Source organism: Rosa chinensis, chromosome 7 (genome assembly GCF_002994745.2).
Source record: "Rosa chinensis cultivar Old Blush chromosome 7, RchiOBHm-V2, whole genome shotgun sequence".
Lineage (NCBI taxonomy): Eukaryota > Viridiplantae > Streptophyta > Magnoliopsida > Rosales > Rosaceae > Rosa > Rosa chinensis.
In genome coordinates, this window is record NC_037094.1 from 40602099 (window position 1) to 40620375 (window position 18277).

Below are 18277 nucleotides of genomic sequence, written 5' to 3' on the forward strand. Positions count from 1 at the left end.
ATTAAAACAAAGTATATTATTTACACAATATAAACATATTTACGAAAAAGGGGGGATTTTGGATTTGGATTTCGAAAATTAACCTAAGTAAAGAAAACAAGTAAAACACAAAACACAACTATACGAATGGAATGAGAGAACAAAGATCAAAACCCAAAACTATGATTAAAATCGATTCAAACCCTAATATTATTCATCTAAGTCAAGAGAGAGGAGTTGATCATGTGAAACGTTAGAAAGCAAACAATTTCCCATTTTTACTTTTCAATGCTAATTATTCTAAGTGAAAGCACAAAGACTAATCCTATCAAAGATGCATTCAAGCCCTAGAAAGCTAGTCAATCATGGCATGTTCAACGCAATAAACACATAGAAAGGCTATCAACTCAAGTGTGCAACTTAGTATGAAAAAGTTCACCTAATTGCAATCCTCTTTAATTAAATTCGGTTTTTGCATAAAACCTTTACTACTTTTCGATTCAAGAACACAAAAACAAAAAGTTGATTCATGTTCTTAAATTGTAGCACCATTCATACAAAAACCCTAAGTGTTTCGAACCACATAAGATTAAAATACGAAAGATATCTATAAAGCAAATTTAATTAAACAAACTCACATAAGCAACCTTCGAATTACAATAATAGAATCTGAAAATTTCATTCAATCATATAAAAATTCCAGAAATAATACTTTGTTCAAACACATATGTCAACTAGTTCATAACCAACGAAATTCAAAGAAAAGGTTACAAAGGAGAATCGGATTACACCGTGGATGAAGATGATGTTGTGATCTCTTGAATCTCGAAAGCAAGCTTCAAGGTTGGTGATGGTTGATGATGCTCACGGCTTCTCTTCTTCTTCTTTGGCCTTGCTTGAACTCGTGGAGATGACTAGAGGATGGAGAAAGGAGAGAACAACCTCACGGCAACACTAGGTATTTTCTGATTTTTTTTCTAAAGTGTAAACATAAAAGAGAGAACCCCCGACGTTGAGAAAAGGGGAGTATATATAGGGGACGGCCTCTTTGCTCTCCAAGCCGTGTGCTCCCTCAATAATCTCACGGCAACAATGTGATAACTCCACATAATTTCCTCCAATGCTTGCTTGCCACATAAGCCCTATGAGGTGGTTCGACCAATCACAAAATTTTCTTTTAATTCCCTAGAAATCTTGGCCGAAATTCCTTGAGATAATTTTTGATTTTTCTTGTTTCAATTCGGCCAAACTTCCTTTAGGAATTCTAGGGATGAATCTAGACTCCTTTTTAGCCATTTCTTGGTCTCCACACATATTTTCTTTCCTTAAAAATTGCCCTAGAAAATCTCTTTGCCGAAATCTTTTATTTTCTCTTTGATTCACACGGCTATTCCTTCTTTTCCTCTTGGCTTGGATGGCAAAAGATCTCCTAGGGTTTATCTTTCCTTTAAAATTGCCCTAGAAAATCTCCCTAGAAAATCTAACCGAAATCTTCTTTATATTTCTGATTTTCACGCCAACTTCCTTGTTTATCTCTTAGGATTTCACGGCAAACTCTTTCTAGGGTTTCTTCATTGCGTCACAAACCCTAATTCCATGGGCTTTGTGGGCTTTTAATTCAATTGCCGAAAATCCACTTCATTCTTGAGAGTTCTTGGGCCTCCATGCGCCACCTTTATGCCATGTCATCATCTAGAGTCTTCAAGAAGCTTCTCTCATGCCATGTCACTTCATTAATTCGATCTCCACTCTTGGTTGGCTCAAGAGTCTTGTTTTGGCAAGCTTTCCTCTCTGGACAGGGTTTCCTGGTTGGACCAGGAAAGCTTCATTTCTTCATTTCTGCTCATTTGTGCTTCCCTTTGTACTTCATCTTGTCTCCCTCCAACGTTGGCTAGCTTCTCTCTCCATTTGTGAGCTCATTTCAGCTCATTTCTGACAAGGACCTGAAAATAGAAATTGTTAGTGAAAAATAGAAACTTCCATAAAATGAAAAATGGCAACTTTCCTAAACTGAAAATGGGAAACTTTCTAAAAATGAAAAATAGAAAATACAAAAATGGAAACTTTCTACAAATAGGAACTTTCCCAATCGAAGAATGGAAACTTTCCTAAACAGAGTTTTATTAAGGAAATAACGCAGAAAATGTAGGGAAATGCAGTTAAAACGTCGCATTAAAATGCTCCTATCAAATCACTGTTCATAAACTCAAATTGAAACAAAGTGATCAAATTGTTTGAAAGAATAACTAGGGCTTTGAATCTCATTAGAACAACGCATTTAAAGATTTAGAAGCCATTTCACTAAAAGCGAAAGCAAATCCTAAACCCTTGAAGGGAGAAGTTTGGAAATCATTGTTCATAAATTCAAATTACCACAAAGTGATCAAATTGTTTCAATTTGCAACTAGGGCTTTCAATTTCACTAGATCAACGCATTTAAAGATTTAGAAGCCATTTCACTAAAAGCGAAAGCAAATCCTAAAACCTAGAAGAGAGAAGTTTGGAAAATCACTGTTCATAAACTCAAATTGAAACAAAGTGATCAAATTGTTTGAAAGAATAACTAGGGCTTTGATTCTCACTAGAACAACGCATTTAAAGATTTAGAAGCCATTTCACTAAAACCGAAAGCAAATCCTAAACCCTTGAAGGGAGAAATTTGGAAATCATTGTTCATAAATTCAAATTACCACAAAGTGATCAAATTGTTTCAATTTGCAACTAGGGCTTTGAATCTCACTAGATCAACGCATTTAAAGATTTAGAAGCCATTTCACTAAAAGCGAAAGCAAATCCTAAACCCTTGAAGGGAGAAGTTTGGAAATCATTGTTCAAAAATTCAAATTACCACAAAGTGATCAAATTGTTTCAATTTGCAACTAGGGCTTTGAATCTCACTAGATCAACTCATTTAAAGATTTAGAAGCCATTTCACTAAAAGTGAAAGCAAATCCTAAACCCTAGAAGAGAGAAGTTTGGAAAATCACTGTTCATAAACTCAAATTGAGACAACATGATCAAATTGTTTTAATTAGCAACTAGGGCTTTGAATGTCACTAGAAAAACGCATTTAAAGATTTAGAAGCCATTTCACTAAAAGCGAAAGCAAATCCTAAACCCTAGAAGGGAGAAGTTTGGAAAATCACTATTCATAAACTCAAATTGAAACAAAGTGATCAAATTGTTTCAATTAGCAACTAAGGCTTTGAATCTCACTAGATCAACGCATTTAAAGATTTAGAAGCCATTTCACTGAAAGCGAAAGCAAATCCTAAACTCTAGAAGAGAGAAGTTTGGAAAATAACTGTTCATAAACTCAAATGGAAACAAAGTGATCAAATTGTTTGAAAGAATGACTAGGGCTTGGAATATCACTAGAACAACACATTTAAAGATTTAGAAGCCATTTCACTCAAAGCAAAAGCAAATCCTGAACCCTAGAAGAGAGAAGTTTAGAAATCACTGTTCATAAATTCAAATTGAAACAAAGTGATCAAATTCTTTCAATTAGGAACTAGGGCTTTGAATGTCACTAGAAAAACGCGTTTTTCACTAAAAGTGATAGCAAATCCTCATACCTAGAAGGGAGAAGTTTGGAAATCTCTGTTCATTGATAGGAGCATTTTAATGCGACATTTTAACTGTTATTTCCCTATATTTTCTGCATTATTTCCTTAATAAAACTCTGTTTAGGAAAGTTTCCATTCTTCGAATGGGAAAGTTCCTAATTGTGGAAAGTTTCCGTTTTGTAGTTTCTATTTTTCATTTTTAGAAAGTTTCCATTTTAGTTTAAGAAAGTTTCCATTTCTTATTTTAGAAAGCTTCTATTTTCAGGTTTTTGGAATAAATAAGCAGAATTGAGTTCATAAATGGAACGAGAAGTTTCATGAAGATGACATGGCAAGGAGAGAATCAAGGAAGAGTTTTATTAAAAAAAGGAAAATATATTTTCCTTGGGGATTAAATTTGCCGTGTAATACTTAAGGAAAAACAAGGTGACAACGTGGGAATTGAAGATGATTGATTGAGGATTTCAAGGAGAGATTTTCTTGGGAGACTTTTATGGAAAGAAATATTGTTGGAGGAATAATTTGGTGTGATTGCCAATGTGAAAATCAGAAATAATCAAGGAGATGACGCCAAGAGAGATTCAAGGGAGATATTTATGGAAGGAAAATATGTGTGCACCAAGGAAAAGCTAAAAAGGCGTCTAGATTCATCCCTAAATTCCCTAAAGGAATGTTGGCCGAAATTCATGAAGAAAATCAGAATAATTTCAAGGAAATTCGGCAATTAAATATTAGGGAGGTATTTTAGAGAATTATGATTGGTTGGAACACATCACAAGGCTTACTTGGCATTCTATGATTGGTTGGACCACATCACAAGCTTACTTGGCGAATTATCATTGGTTGAAGCTATGTGGAAAATTCTGATTGCTTTGTGAACCCTAGCCATGCTCCTATATAAAACTCCCCCTTTCTCAACGTCAAGGGTTCCTCTCCCCCATACAATTTACACTTTAGAAAAAAATCAGAAAATCTTCTTAGCATAGCCATGAGTTTCTCCATCCTCTAGTCATCTCCACGAGTTCAAGCAAGGCCAAGGGAGAAGAAGCATAGCCGTGAGCATCCATCATCCATCTCCAACCTTGAAGCTTGCTTTCGAGATTCAAGAGACCACCACATCAATCGTTCATCACCATCCCCATCTCACGGTGTAATCCGATTCTCCTTTGTAACCTTTGCTTTGAATTTCGTTGGTTATGAACTAGTTGACATATGTGTTTGAACAAATATTAATTTATGGAATTTTATGATTAATTGAGAATTTTCAGATTCATATATTGTGATTCGAGAGTTGCTTATGTGGGTTTGTTTAATTAAATTTGCGTTATAGATAACTTTTGTATTTTAATCTTATGTGGTTGCAAACACTTAGGGTTTCGATATAATTGGTGCTAGGTTTAAGAACATGAAATCGACTTTTCGTTTTGTGTAAACTTGAATCAAAGTAGTAAAGGTTTTGTACAAAGATCGAATTTAATTAACGAGGATTGCAATTAGGTGGACTTTTCCATACTAAGTTGTACACTTGAGTTGATAGCCTTTCTCTATATGTAATGCGTTAAACATGACATGATTGACTAGCTTTCTAGGGTTTGATTGCATGTTTGATAGGATTAATCTAGGTGCTTTCGCTTAGGTTAATTAGCATTGAAAAGTAAAAAATGGGAATTCATTTGCTTTCGAATGTTTCACATGATCAACTCCTTTCTCATGACTTAGATGAACAATATTAGGGTTTGAGTCAATTTTAATCATATGTTTCGATTTTGATCCTTGTTCTCTCATTCCATTCGTATTTTTATGTTTTTGCATTTTAATTGTTTTGTTAACTTAGTTTTATTTTCGAAAAACCAAAAACAAAATTCCCCCTTTTCGTGTACAATGTTTATAGTTGTGAATATCTTTGTGAATATTATACTCTGTTTTAATTTTAATTGTTTAATTGTTTTGCAATTACAGGTGTACCCTCAATCCCTGGAATAGAACGATCCCTATTTGCTTATACTACTAACGATATTTTTAGGGTTAAATTATGCGCTTGCTTTCGGGCGCATCATTCATAAATTAAAATTTAAACAAAGTGATCAAATTGTTTGAAAGGAATAACTTGGGCTTTGAATAGCACTAGAACAACACATTTAAAGATTTAGAAGCCATTTCACTAAAAGCAAAATCAAATCCTAAACCCTAGAAGAGAGAAGTTTGGAAAATCACTGTTCATAAACTCAAATGGAGACAAAGTGATCAAATTGTTTGAAAGAATAACTAGGGCTTTGAATCTCACTAGAACAACACATTTAAAGATTTAGAAGCCATTTCACTAAAAGCGAAAGCAAATCCTAAACCCTAGAAGAGAGAAGTTTTGAAATTCACTGTTCTTAGACTCAAATTGAAACAAAGTGATCAAATTGTTTGAAAGAATAACTAAGGCTTTGAATGTCACCTGAACAACGCATTTAAAGATTTAGAAGCCATTTCAAGAAAAGCAAATCCTAAACCCAAGAAGAGAGAAGTTTGGAAAATCACTGTTCATAAACTCAAATTGAAACGAAGTGATCAAATTGTTTCAATTAGCAACTGGGGCTTTGAACGTCACTAGAAAAACGCGTTTAAAGATTTAGAAGCCATTTCACTAAAAGCGATAACAAATCCTAATCCCTAGAAGGGTGAGGTTTGAAAATCACTGTTCATAAATTCAAATTGAAACAAAGTAATCAAATTGTTTGAAAGAATAACTAGGGCTTTGAATCGCACTAGAATAACACATTTAAAGATTTAGAAGCCATTTCACCAAAAGCAAAAGCAAATCCTAAACCCTAGAAGAGAGTAGTTTGGAAATCACTGTTCATCAATTCAAATTGAAACAAAGTGATCAAATTGTTTCAATTAGCAACTAGGGGTTTGAATGTCACTAGAAAAAGCGTTTAAAGATTTAGAAGCAATTTCAGTAAAAGCGATAGCAAATCCTAAACCCTAGAAAGGAGAAGTTTGGAAATCACTGTTCATAAATTCAAACTGAAACAAAGGGATCAAATTGCTTGAAAGAATAACTGTGGCTTTGAATGTCACTAGAACAACGCATTTAAAGATTTAGAAACCATTTCACAAAAAGCGAAAGCAAATCCTAAACCCTAGAAGGAAGAAGTTTTGAAATCACTGTTCATAAATTCAAATTGAAACAAAGTGATCAAATTGTTTCAATTAGCAACTAGGGATTTGAATCTTACTAGATCAACGCATTTAAAGATTTAGAAGCCATTTCACTAAAAGCGAAAGCAAATCCTAAACCCTAGAAGAGAGAAGTTTTGAAAATCACTGTTCAAAAACTCAAATTGAAACAAAGTGATCAAATTGTTTGAAAGAATAACTAGGGCTTTGAATCTCACTAGAACAACGCATTTAAAGATTTAGAAGCCATTTCACTAAAAGCAAAAGCAAATCCTAAACCCTAGAAGAGAAGTTTGGAAAATCACTGTTCATAAACTAAAATTGAATCAAAGTGATCAAATTGTTTAAATTAGCAACTAGGTCTTTGAACGACCATAGAAAAACGCGTTTAAAGATTTAGACGCCATTTCACTAAAAGCGATAAGAAATTCTAAACCCTAGAAGGGTGATAGGAGCATTTTAATGCGACGTTTTAACTGCATTTCCCTACATTTCTTGCGCCATTTCCTTGAAAAATCCTTGTTTTGGAAAGTTTCCATTCTTTGATTGGGAAAGTTCCTTATTGTAGAAAGTTTCCATTTTTGTAGTTTTCTCATTTCTGGCAAGTTTCCATTTTCAGTTTAGGAAAGTTTCTATTTCTCACTTTTAGTAAGTTTCCATTTTTCATTTTTAGAAAGCTTCTATTTTTCAAAAGTTTCTATTTTTCATACTAGTTTCTATTTTCAGGACCTCCGAGCTAAAATGTGGAAATGAACGCACGAATGGAAAGAGGAGCTTGCGAACATCAAGACGAACGAATATGAGAGAAATCGGGCCACAGAAATGAGCAGAAATGAAGAAATAAGCTTTCCTAATCCAACCAGGAAATCCTGCAAAATGGAGGAAGGTTTCCCTAGCAAGTTTCCAACGCAACCATGAAAAAGAAATGGAAAAATAATGTGCTTTGCGTTGGAAAATGAGAAGGCTTGAAGATGAAGCAACAAAGCCCAAGAACTCTATGGATTTTCGGCAAATGGATCAAAGGCCCACAAAAGCCCATACAATTAGGGTTTGTGACGCAAACCCTAGCCCTAAAGATGTTTTGCCGTGAAATCCTAAAGATAAACAAGAAGGTGGCGTCAAAAATCAGAATTATATGTGGAGATTTTCTAAGGAGATTTTCTAGGGCTATTTTTATGGAAAGAAAATACTTGGAAATAAACCCTAGAAGGATTGCCGTGAAGAATGAAGAGGAAAACAAGGGAGGCAACGTGAAACCCTAGCAAGATGACGCCAAAAGATATTCCCTAGAGATTTTTAAGGAAAGAGAAAAAGGTGGAGACCAAGAAAAGCTCAAAAGAAGTCTAGATACATTCCTACATTCCCTAAAGAGTTTTGGCCGAATTTGGAAGCATAAAATCAGAAATTATCTCTTTATTTCGGCAAGAATTATTTAGGGAATTAATATTGGAATTTTGTGATTGGTTGAACCACCTCATAGGGCTTATGTGGCAAGAAATCATTGGAGGAAATTATGTGGAGGAAGCAAGCTATTGCCGTGAGTTTCTCTAGGGTTTTTCCACGGCTTGGAGACCTAGGGGCCGTCCCCTATATATTCTCACACATTCTCAACGTCAGGGGTTCCATTTTTTACGTTTTACACTTTGAAGAAAAAAATCAGAAAACTCTCTCTAGCCTAGCCGTGTTCATCTCCATCCTCTAGGGCAACCACGAAGTTCAAGCAAGGCCAAGGAAGAAGAAGACAAGCCGTGCACATCATCCATCACCATCCTTGAAGATTGCTTTCGAAATTCAAGAGACCATTCATCACTTCATTCACCTCATCTTCATCACGGTGTAATCCGATTCTCCTTGTAACCTTTGCTTTGTAATTTTCAATTGGCTATGCCTTAGTTGACACAATTGTTTGAACAAATATTGATTTCTGAAATTTTATGATTAATTGTTAATTTTCAGATTCATATATTGCGATTTATGGTTGCTTTTGTGTGAGTGTTTGATTGAATTTGCATGATGATAGGAGCAAAAAGTGTGACGATATTATTGAATATGTACCCCATTTTTAGCCTTGTTTCTCCCTTAAGTTTAGTGTTTTTAGTCATTGAGTCGTTTTTAGAGTCTTGTTGAGTGTTTGGAGTGAAATAGGCGGAAAAAGTAAAATTCATGAAAAATCCTAGCTGGATCAGGATTCCTAACTGTCAACTATTTTTGCGGTCTTTACATTTTATTTTCTCTAGAAAATTCTGATATTCTCCTGCTTGTTGTAGGAAACATTACCTGGTTGAACTCTTGGAAACAGCAATGATGGAGTCATAAAATAAAGCATTAAGATATTTGACCAAGCAATGAAGAAGGGGAATAAAGGAGAAAGATGTTTTCAGTTGGGGAATAAAGGAGAAAGATGTTTTCAGTTGAAGAATAAAAGAGAAAGATGTTTCAACTGAAAAATAAATAAGAAAAAGATGTTTCAGCTTGGAAATTAAAGGAATTGCCCCATTATGAGAGGAGTTAAGGCCTTAAAGGAGAAAGATGTTTCAACTGGAAAATTAAAGGAAATACGGTGCAATCTCATCCGTCCAATGATGAAGGGTATGATCGACAAAAGCCAACCAATGCTCCCCTATAAATAGACAACGTCCAGAACTGAATTTGCATCACTTCCCAGCCAAGATCACTTCCCAGCCAAGATAATTCATTGCCTATCACTTCCCGGCCTATCACTTCCCAGCCAAGATAATTCATTGCCTATCACTTCCTAGCCAAAAACTTTTCCAAGACTCTACCCAATTCACTCCTTAAACTTCCATCACCTACAAGACCGTGACACCATCCATCCATCAATCTACAAAGCTCTAAGGCGCTGAGTCAAGGACGCTCCACCACCATAGCAGAGACGAGTTCATCACCTTGTTGCTAAGCCGCTGAGGAAAGCTTCAAAGTGTAACTATGACTCTACTTATATTTTTTGTTTCGGTTTTGTGTGTTTCAATTTGCAAGTTGTGTAATTGGAGACATGAGATTTTCAGAATATTTTTATTAATATTTTTGAGATTTTCAGTTTATTATTGAGTTAAATTCGAGAATTCTTTTATGATGCATGTTATAATCTTGTGCCCTTTTTCGTGTTTAGGTCATTTTCAGAGTTAGGTTCATAAGTTTGCATGCTAGAATAACGGTGAGAGTTCTTGTGTGTTTGCTTTATTTGCCAAGAGTAATTGTTATTTGTTAAGACGCTGAGTTAAACAAGTAGCAATTAGTTCTAAAAAGTGGTAAAAATCATGCTTTAATGATTAAATGATTCTGGAAATTACATGTTACATTCTATGTGTAATGGTTAATTTGCACGTGTGAGTTGATTCGAGGGTTAGATAATACTACTAGTTAAGAGAATTACGCTGAGTGTTTTCGAAATTTAGTAGTATTAGGCTTGGTAAGGACTTTTCCGATCCAAACCTACATTAGAACGAATCAGATAAATGGATTGATCCGCTGAGGCTTTTCATTTTGGCTCTTATCTAGGCATTTAAGGTGGGCACATTTTTGTAGCATGTTGAAATGAATTTTCTGTTTTTACACTTAGTAATTTTCGAGTGGTATTGGTCTAGGTTAGGGAAGTCGATCATTGTATATAGTTTTATTTGTTTTGTTTTTATTTTAAGTAGCTTAGGAACCAAATTTGAACACCCCCATTTTATTCTTTTATTTGTTAATTGACCTTTTTGTGTAGGTGTACCCTACAATCCCCGGACTGAACGATCCCTGCTTATCCTATACTGACAACTACATTTTTCAGGGTTAAATTGTGAGGCTATTTCAGCCGCATCAATTTTTGGCGCCGTTGCCGGGGATTGTTAAAATCCCTTACACTTAAAGTGTCATCGATTTTGTTGTATATAGAATGCATGCTAATTTTTGTACTACACTTGTGGAATGGTGACAAATTACGATTTCGGTTAGGCCAAGCTTTAATTGTGATTTAGTTTAAGTTTTATGAGTGTTACAAAATTAAGCATGTCTTTTATCATTGTTGTACAATTTGTAGAAGTTTTTTTTTTTTTACCATATTGTAAATTGAATGTGTTTCACTTAGATTTTTTTTTTCAGCATGTTGTAAATTGTATGTGTTTCACTTAGATTTTTATACTTAGGTTATGAATTTAGCTAAATACTTAATTGTTGTAAGTGTGTAAAATCGTATGAGTAGACAAGGGCCCTTTTGTTAATATTGGCCTAAACCCTTCATTAGTACCTTGCTGAGGTCTCTTGAGGTTGAGGGCGGCCTTTATTAGCACTTGGAGAACAGTCTAACACATAAGTTAATTTCCCAGCTGAGTAAGGGCATACGGATGGTGTCTTAGATAGGGACCCTGGGTGATGGGTTCAATTGGATCTCAGAGATACTATAGAATGAGCGTAAACCACTATGTGGGAGTAGCCGATAGGGGCCTAAACCTCAATGAGGGAGTAGCCTCCGTAGTATCACTAAAATGAGTCCTCCCTCTCACTTACCTCTTAATCTGGCCATCCAGCCTTCTGAAACAAAGGAAAGAGACTTATGTCTAGGCGACTATCCCTATATCGTATCTCACCAATAGTAGTGGTTTCTATTGGGCTCGACTTACAACTTAGAATCAATTGAGATATTAACTATGTTTATAACAAACTAAAAAAAAAAAAATGTTGTGTGACATGCTTAAGGTATATTGGATTAAACATGACCTTGTCGAGGGTAGCTGTTCTATAGTCCCATTGCACAAACAAGGTCCTCTGTTCCAGTACCTAAGTATGTAAATGTAAAAGTAACTTAGAAAGTAGGAAAGGCATAATGTTTGTATTTCGAACCTTGTATATGTTACTAACACTTGATTTGGTCTTAAAGGTCCATGAATGTCCACTGTCTCTGATAAGACTAAGGAGCTCTTTGAAAAATTGGAACGTGCTAAGAAAAGGGCAGAACTCACTTTTTCAGACCGCCTTCCTCTAGAAAGGAGGGATTCTCAGGACTCTAGCTATTCAGGTTATAACTCCTCAACTAGATCAACCGAGGAGATCAACAAACCTGACCATTCTGAAGAAGGAGAAGAACAAGTCTTGGAAGAGGAAGAAGAGGAGGTCATTGAAGAGGAAGAAGAGGAAGAGCACGCCCGTGTTGAGCAAGTACAGGCACCAATGGCTGAGACTATTAGGCAACTGTCTAATCCTACAGGTGGGGGTGTTGCACCCTTATGCATTGCCTATCCAGAACCAGGAGAGGGGCTTAATGATGATTTTGAGTTAAAGAGTGGGTTTCTGCATCACCTACCCAAGTTTCATGGGATGAGTAGTGAAGACACCAACAAGCATCTCAAGGAGTTCGAGTTTGTCTGTGGGAGTATGTGCCCTAAAGGAGCTGATATCAATATCTTGAAGATGAAGGCATTTCCCTTTACTTTGGAGGACAAGGCCAAGACTTGGCTATTCGAGCTGCCTGCTGGGACTATCAACACTTGGGATAGGATGAAGGGCGAGTTCCTTACGAAGTACTTTCCTGCCTCAAAGGTCACTGTTTTGAGGAAGCAGATTAGTGGAATCACGCAAGGACATGAGGAGAATTTCTGCAATTATTGGGATAGATTTAAGAGCCTTGTAGCATCATGCCCTAACCATGGGATGAGTGAGGGGTCCCTCCTTACCTATTTTTATGAAGGACTCACCGCTAATGAGCGTGGTCTGTTAGATGCTGCTGCTGGAGGATCCTTTATGGATAAGACACCTGCTGATGCCAAGGTGCTACTTACTAATCGTGCACTAAATTATCAACAATATGAGGGGGTGCTTTCCTCTCAACGGAGGGTACATGAGGTGTCCACTAACTCTGCTCTTGAAGACAAGGTTAACAAGATGTCTACTCTGCTGTCTCAAGTCTTAAACGTTAATGGAGGAGGAGCAATGGCTCAAGTGTGTGGGATGTGCTCGACTCAAGGGCACCCCACAAATAAATGTCCCCATCTTGCCTCTCCAGAAGGATGGGAATCTGTTAACGCCCTAGGGTATCAAGGAGGTCAAGGAGGCCCGAGGTACAACCCTTACTCCAATACTTACAATCCTGGGCTCAGAGACCACCCCAACTTTCGTTGGGCCAACAATGATAACACCTTGAGACCACCTCAAGGCCCAGGTCAGAATTCTCAGCGCTCACCAGGTTTGTTTTTGAGGCCTCAGGTACCTCAAACTTTTGGTATTCCTAATTCTGTCCCTCCACCTCCTATTTCTAATACTTTGAGTGCCCCTAATTATGATGAACTGTTGAAGTCCCTTGCTGCAGGGCAACAACAACTTAACACGGCTACTCAAGCTTTGGTTGTAGGACAGGCGACCCATTCAAAGGATATTGCAGAGCTCAAGAATCAAATGGGCCAAGTGGTGGATTTCATGGGCCGGATTGCTGAAACAGGGAAACTTCCAAGCAACACAGTGCCTAACCCAAGGAATGAGCACGCCCAAGCCATCATCACTAGGAGTGGGCGAGTACTAGTTGACCCTCCCAGAGCCCACAAGAAGGCCCAAGCGGCCCATAATGAAGAAGAAGACGGTGTGGAGGTGTCTAAGAAGGATGTTGAGAAGGACCCAGCTACATCAAGGGTGGAAGTTGACTTGCCCCAAGCTGAGGCACCCAAAGGTACAATTCCCAACTCTAGTGGTTTAGTTAAGACTAACCCAGTTGTTTCTATACCTTTCCCAAGCAGGTTTGCCAAGACAAAGAAAGATAAATCTGATCAAGAGATCTTGGAAATCTTCAAGAAGGTTCAAGTGAACATGCCCTTGATTGAGTGCATCAAACAGGTGCCTAAATACGCCAAGTTCTTAAAGGAGCTATGCACCACAAGGAGGCAGACAAGAGAGAAGGAGGTGGTGAAAATGAGCGAGACGGTATCAGCCGTTATCCAGAGGAAGCTACCACCAAAGTTGAAGGACCCAGGGAGTTTTTCTGTTCCCTGTATCATTGGTGACACCAGGTTTGAAAATGTGATGTTAGACTTAGGGGCATCCATAAATGTTATGCCTTATAATTTGTATGTGTCCCTAGGTCTAGGCCCTCTTAAGAGGGATAATGTTGTCATTCAACTTGCTGATAGGTCTAACAAATACCCTCAAGGGTATGTTGAGGATGTTCTTGTGCAGGTAAACCATCTGATATTCCCTGCGGATTTCTACGTATTGGACATGGAGGAATCGCCCCTAAATACCACTCCATTACTTTTAGGGCGTCCCTTTATGAGGACTGCAAGAACTAAAATCGACGTGTACAAAGGGACTCTCACCATGGAGTTTGATGGTGATGTTATACGCTTCAACATTCTTGAAGCCATGAGGTACCCTATTTCTGATTTGAAACCTTGCTTTGCTATTGATGTAGTTGATTCACTCGCGCAGGTTTCTCTGAAGCAATGGTTGAGGATGAATTGGCTCTGACCCTAGAGGAGGGGGTCGGATATGATGCAAATGGGGAACCTATTCCCAAGGTTGAGTGGGATGCTGAGGAGCCTAGAGTGATCAAGACTGTGGCCTCACTGGAGGCTCAGCCTATAAAGAGGTCAATTTCATATTTGTCAATTCCGGTTTCCACTAATAAAATGCTACCCTCTATTGTTCAGGCACCCAAGTTAGAATTGAAGGTACTCCCTGAGCATTTGAAGTATGCGTACCTAGGAGAAAAGGATACCCTCCCAGTGATCATATCATCAACGCTGGAGGTAGAGCAAGAAAGAAAGTTGGTGGACGTGTTGAAGAAGCACAAGACTGCCATTGGTTGGACTCTGGCAGATATCAAGGGGATCAGTCCAACCACGTGTGTCCACCGGATCTTGTTAGAAGATGGCGCCAAGCCCACAAGAGAAGCCCAAAGACGTCTACATCCGCCCATGATGAAGGTGGTCCAAGACGAGGTGATCAAGTTGCTAGATTGTGGGGTGATCTACCCCATTTCTGATAGTAAGTGGGTCTCTCCAGTGCAAGTGGTGCCCAAGAAGTCAGGGGTAACAGTGGTGAAGAACGAGGATAATGAGCTAGTGCCCCAGAGATTAGTCACTGGTCATAGGGTATGTATCGACTATCGGAAGCTGAATGCCACAACGAGGAAGGATCATATGCCCTTGCCTTTTATTGACCAGATGTTGGAGCGCTTAGCGGGCCATTCCTACTATTGCTTCTTGGACGGATATAGTGGGTACAACCAGATCTGCATAGCCCACGAGGATCAGGAGAAGACGACCTTCACATGCCCCTTTGGGACCTTTGCTTATAGGCGCATGCCCTTCGGCTTATGCAACGCACCAGGTACTTTCCAAAGATGTATGCTTTCCATTTTCTCAGAATACATTGAAAATATTATTGAAGTCTTTATGGACGACTTTAGTGTCTTCGGTAAAGATTTTGATACTTGTTTAGAGAATCTAGGATTGATACTTGAGAGGTGTGTAGAAACTAACCTTGTGCTGAATTGGGAGAAGTGTCACTTCATGGTGACACAAGGAATAGTGTTAGGACACATAATATCTGATAGGGCATTGAGGTAGATAAGGCTAAGGTTGATCTTGTACGTCACTTACCCTCCCCCACAACTGTGAGGGAGGTACGCTCTTTTCTTGGCCATGCAGGATTTTACAGGCGGTTCATCAAAGACTTCTCCAAGGTGGCGAGACCTATGTGTACCCTATTGCAAAAGGATGTGCCCTTTGTGTTCAATGAGGATTGTAAGAAGGCGTTTGAAAAGCTCAAGGAGTTGTTGACCACGGCCCCCATCATATGCCCTCCGGATTGGAGTCTACCCTTCGAGCTTATGTGTGATGCATCGGACTATGCTGTTGGAGCTGTGTTAGGCCAGAGGAAGGATAAGAGACCCTATGCTATTTACTATGCTTCTCGGACCCTCAACGACGCGCAGCTCAACTACTCCACCACTGAAAAAGAACTCTTGGCTGTAGTCTTTGCTTTAGATAAGTTTCGTTCTTATTTATTGCACTCTAAAGTAATTGTTTACTCTGACCATGCAGCCTTGAGATATCTGATGATTAAGAAGGAGGCCAAGCCCAGATTGATTCGATGGATCCTGTTGCTTCAAGAATTTGACCTAGAGATCAAGGACAAGAAGGGCTGCGAGAATGTGGTGGCGGACCATTTGAGCAGGATAGTACACGAGGAGGACGTCCAGCCCCTACAGGAAACTTTCCCAGATGAGCAGCTCTTTGGGATAGAGGTTAGTGTGCCCTGGTATGCGGATATAGTTAACTATTTAGTCACTAGGACATTTCCTGACACACTTTCCAAAGCTAGTAAGGATAAATTGAAGAAAATGGCTAGGCACTTTATTTGGGATGAGCCCTATTTATGGAAACATTGTAGTGACCAAGTCATTAGGAGATGTGTCCCAGAGTCTGAGCATAGGTCAATTATGTCATTTTGCCATAGTGAGGCTTGTGGAGGCCACTTTGGGCCTCGTAGAACAGCCTTGAAGGTCTTAGATTGTGGATTTTATTGGCCCACTATCTTCAAGGATGCAAACTTGTTTTGTATTTCTTGTGATAGGTGCCAACGGACTGGTAATCTTGGCCCAAAAGATCAAATGCCCATGAGCCCAATAATAAATGTAGAAATTTTTGATGTTTGGGGCATTGACTTTATGGGCCCATTTCCCTCGTCTAATGGTTGTTTATATATACTATTGGCTGTGGACTATGTATCAAAGTGGGTGGAAGCAAAAGACACCCGGACTAACGATTCAAAAGTGGTTGCAGGTTTCTTGAAAACTAACATATTTTCCAGGTTTGGAGTGCCACGTGTGCTAATCAGTGATGGAGGTTCTCACTTTTGCAACCGTACAATCGAGGCTTTGCTGAAGAAGTATGGGGTAACCCATAAGGTGTCCACGCCCTACCACCCTCAGACCAGTGGCCAAGCAGAGGTATCCAACAGGGAGATCAAGAGGATACTCGAGAAGACAGTGGGCCCGACAAGGAAGGATTGGAGCCAGAGATTGGATGATGCGTTGTGGGCCTACAGAACGGCCTACAAGACGCCTATTGGGATGTCTCCCTTTAGGTTGGCCTACGGAAAGGCATGCCACCTTCCAGTGGAGCTAGAGCACAAGGCTTGGTGGGCTGTCCAGAAGTTCAACATGGATTATGATGAAGCGGGCCTACATAGGAAGCTACAGCTAAATGAGCTTGAGGAGATAAGGAATGAGGCCTACGATGCTTCATGGATCTACAAGGAGAAGACAAAGGCCTACCATGACAAAATGATTCGCGGAAAAAGCTTCCAAGTGGGCCAGAAAGTTCTGTTATTCCATTCCAGACTTAAGCTATTCCCAGGTAAACTTCGTTCTCGTTGGGTTGGCCCATTTATAGTTATAAATGTGTTTGCTCATGGTGCTGTAGAGATCAAGAGTGAGAAGACGGGGAAGGAGTTCAAGGTAAATGGGCATCGTCTCAAGCCCTACTATGAGTCCTTGGTGGGGCACACATTGGAAGAGATACCCCTCCAGGAGGCACCCCATGACGTGTGAACAAGGAGAAGAGTCCAGGCTGAAGGACTATAAATATTAAGCGCTGCATGGGAGGCAACCCATTTCAACCGAAGCTGTGAAGGAGCCATCAACGAGAGTTTGACATTTCTATCCCTTCACTTGCTTAGGTTGAATTGTACTTGTGTCTTTGTTTGTTTGTTTGTTTGTTTTACCCTTCTCTTATTTTCGTAGCCCCCCCATATTTAGGGTCTATATACCATACTTTTTGCCTACATTGAGGACAATGTAGATTCTAAGTGTGGGGTGGGTTTACACCTTTATTTTCAGAATTTTTTCAGTTTAAAAAAAAAAAAATTTAAAAAAAAATGTTGGTTTTAGAGTCTTTTTGTTTGTTTGAGTCTTAGGATGCCTCTAACGTCTAGGATGAACATGTCTCTGAATTCATGGCTGAAGGTTTTGACAATCAAAATAGGACTTAATTGAATCCTGTGGTTAATCGACGTTGTGATCCTTGTATGAAGATTTGAGATAGGATTGTAACTTGGTTCATTAAGCATGCTAGGATTAAGTCTGATTCATTTGACCCTAAGTGAGCTGTTGAGCTAAAATACTTTCTTTTTGAGTGCTTAATTGATAATTCTAGAATTTCATGGCTATATTTGCAAAACCTCATCATTCTTTGAAAATCCAATGATCATGTGCCATAGATTTTAATGGACTAGAGAGCACTAGAACTCGGCTGTTGTGACTGTCAAAACTTGTATGCCATAATATGCACTGATCCTGGATAGGATAGAAGGCATTAGGGTAACCACCATAGCCAAACAAGCATGTGTCCCCAATTGTGCCCGTCGTGGGACTCCTTAGAATGAACCCCTTTGAGCCTACGTTGAAAACCTTTGTTTCATCACCCTCACTACCCTACCATGAGCTTAGTACAGGATATCTCTACCCTTGTCTTAGGGACTTAGTAGAGCATGACATAGTGTGTAGGGGTGACGATGAAAGACAAGTGTGGGGTGGGGAAAAACCAAGAAAAAGAAAGAAGATTGCCGTG

General features: G+C 38.6%; 1 protein-coding gene across 1 annotated transcript in view; it reads left to right on the plus strand.

Moving 5' to 3' along the window:
* The window catches only part of LOC112175918, a gene marked incomplete at both ends in the record, with an annotated part of 102879 nt that overhangs the window by 26064 nt on the left and 58538 nt on the right, over positions 1-18277 (plus strand). Inside the window, 2 exons of the mRNA XM_024313655.2 lie at positions 15772-16134; positions 16270-17017. Of these exons, the coding sequence (XP_024169423.2) occupies positions 15772-16134; positions 16270-17017 (1111 nt within the window). The remainder of the gene's footprint in view (positions 1-15771; positions 16135-16269; positions 17018-18277) is intronic.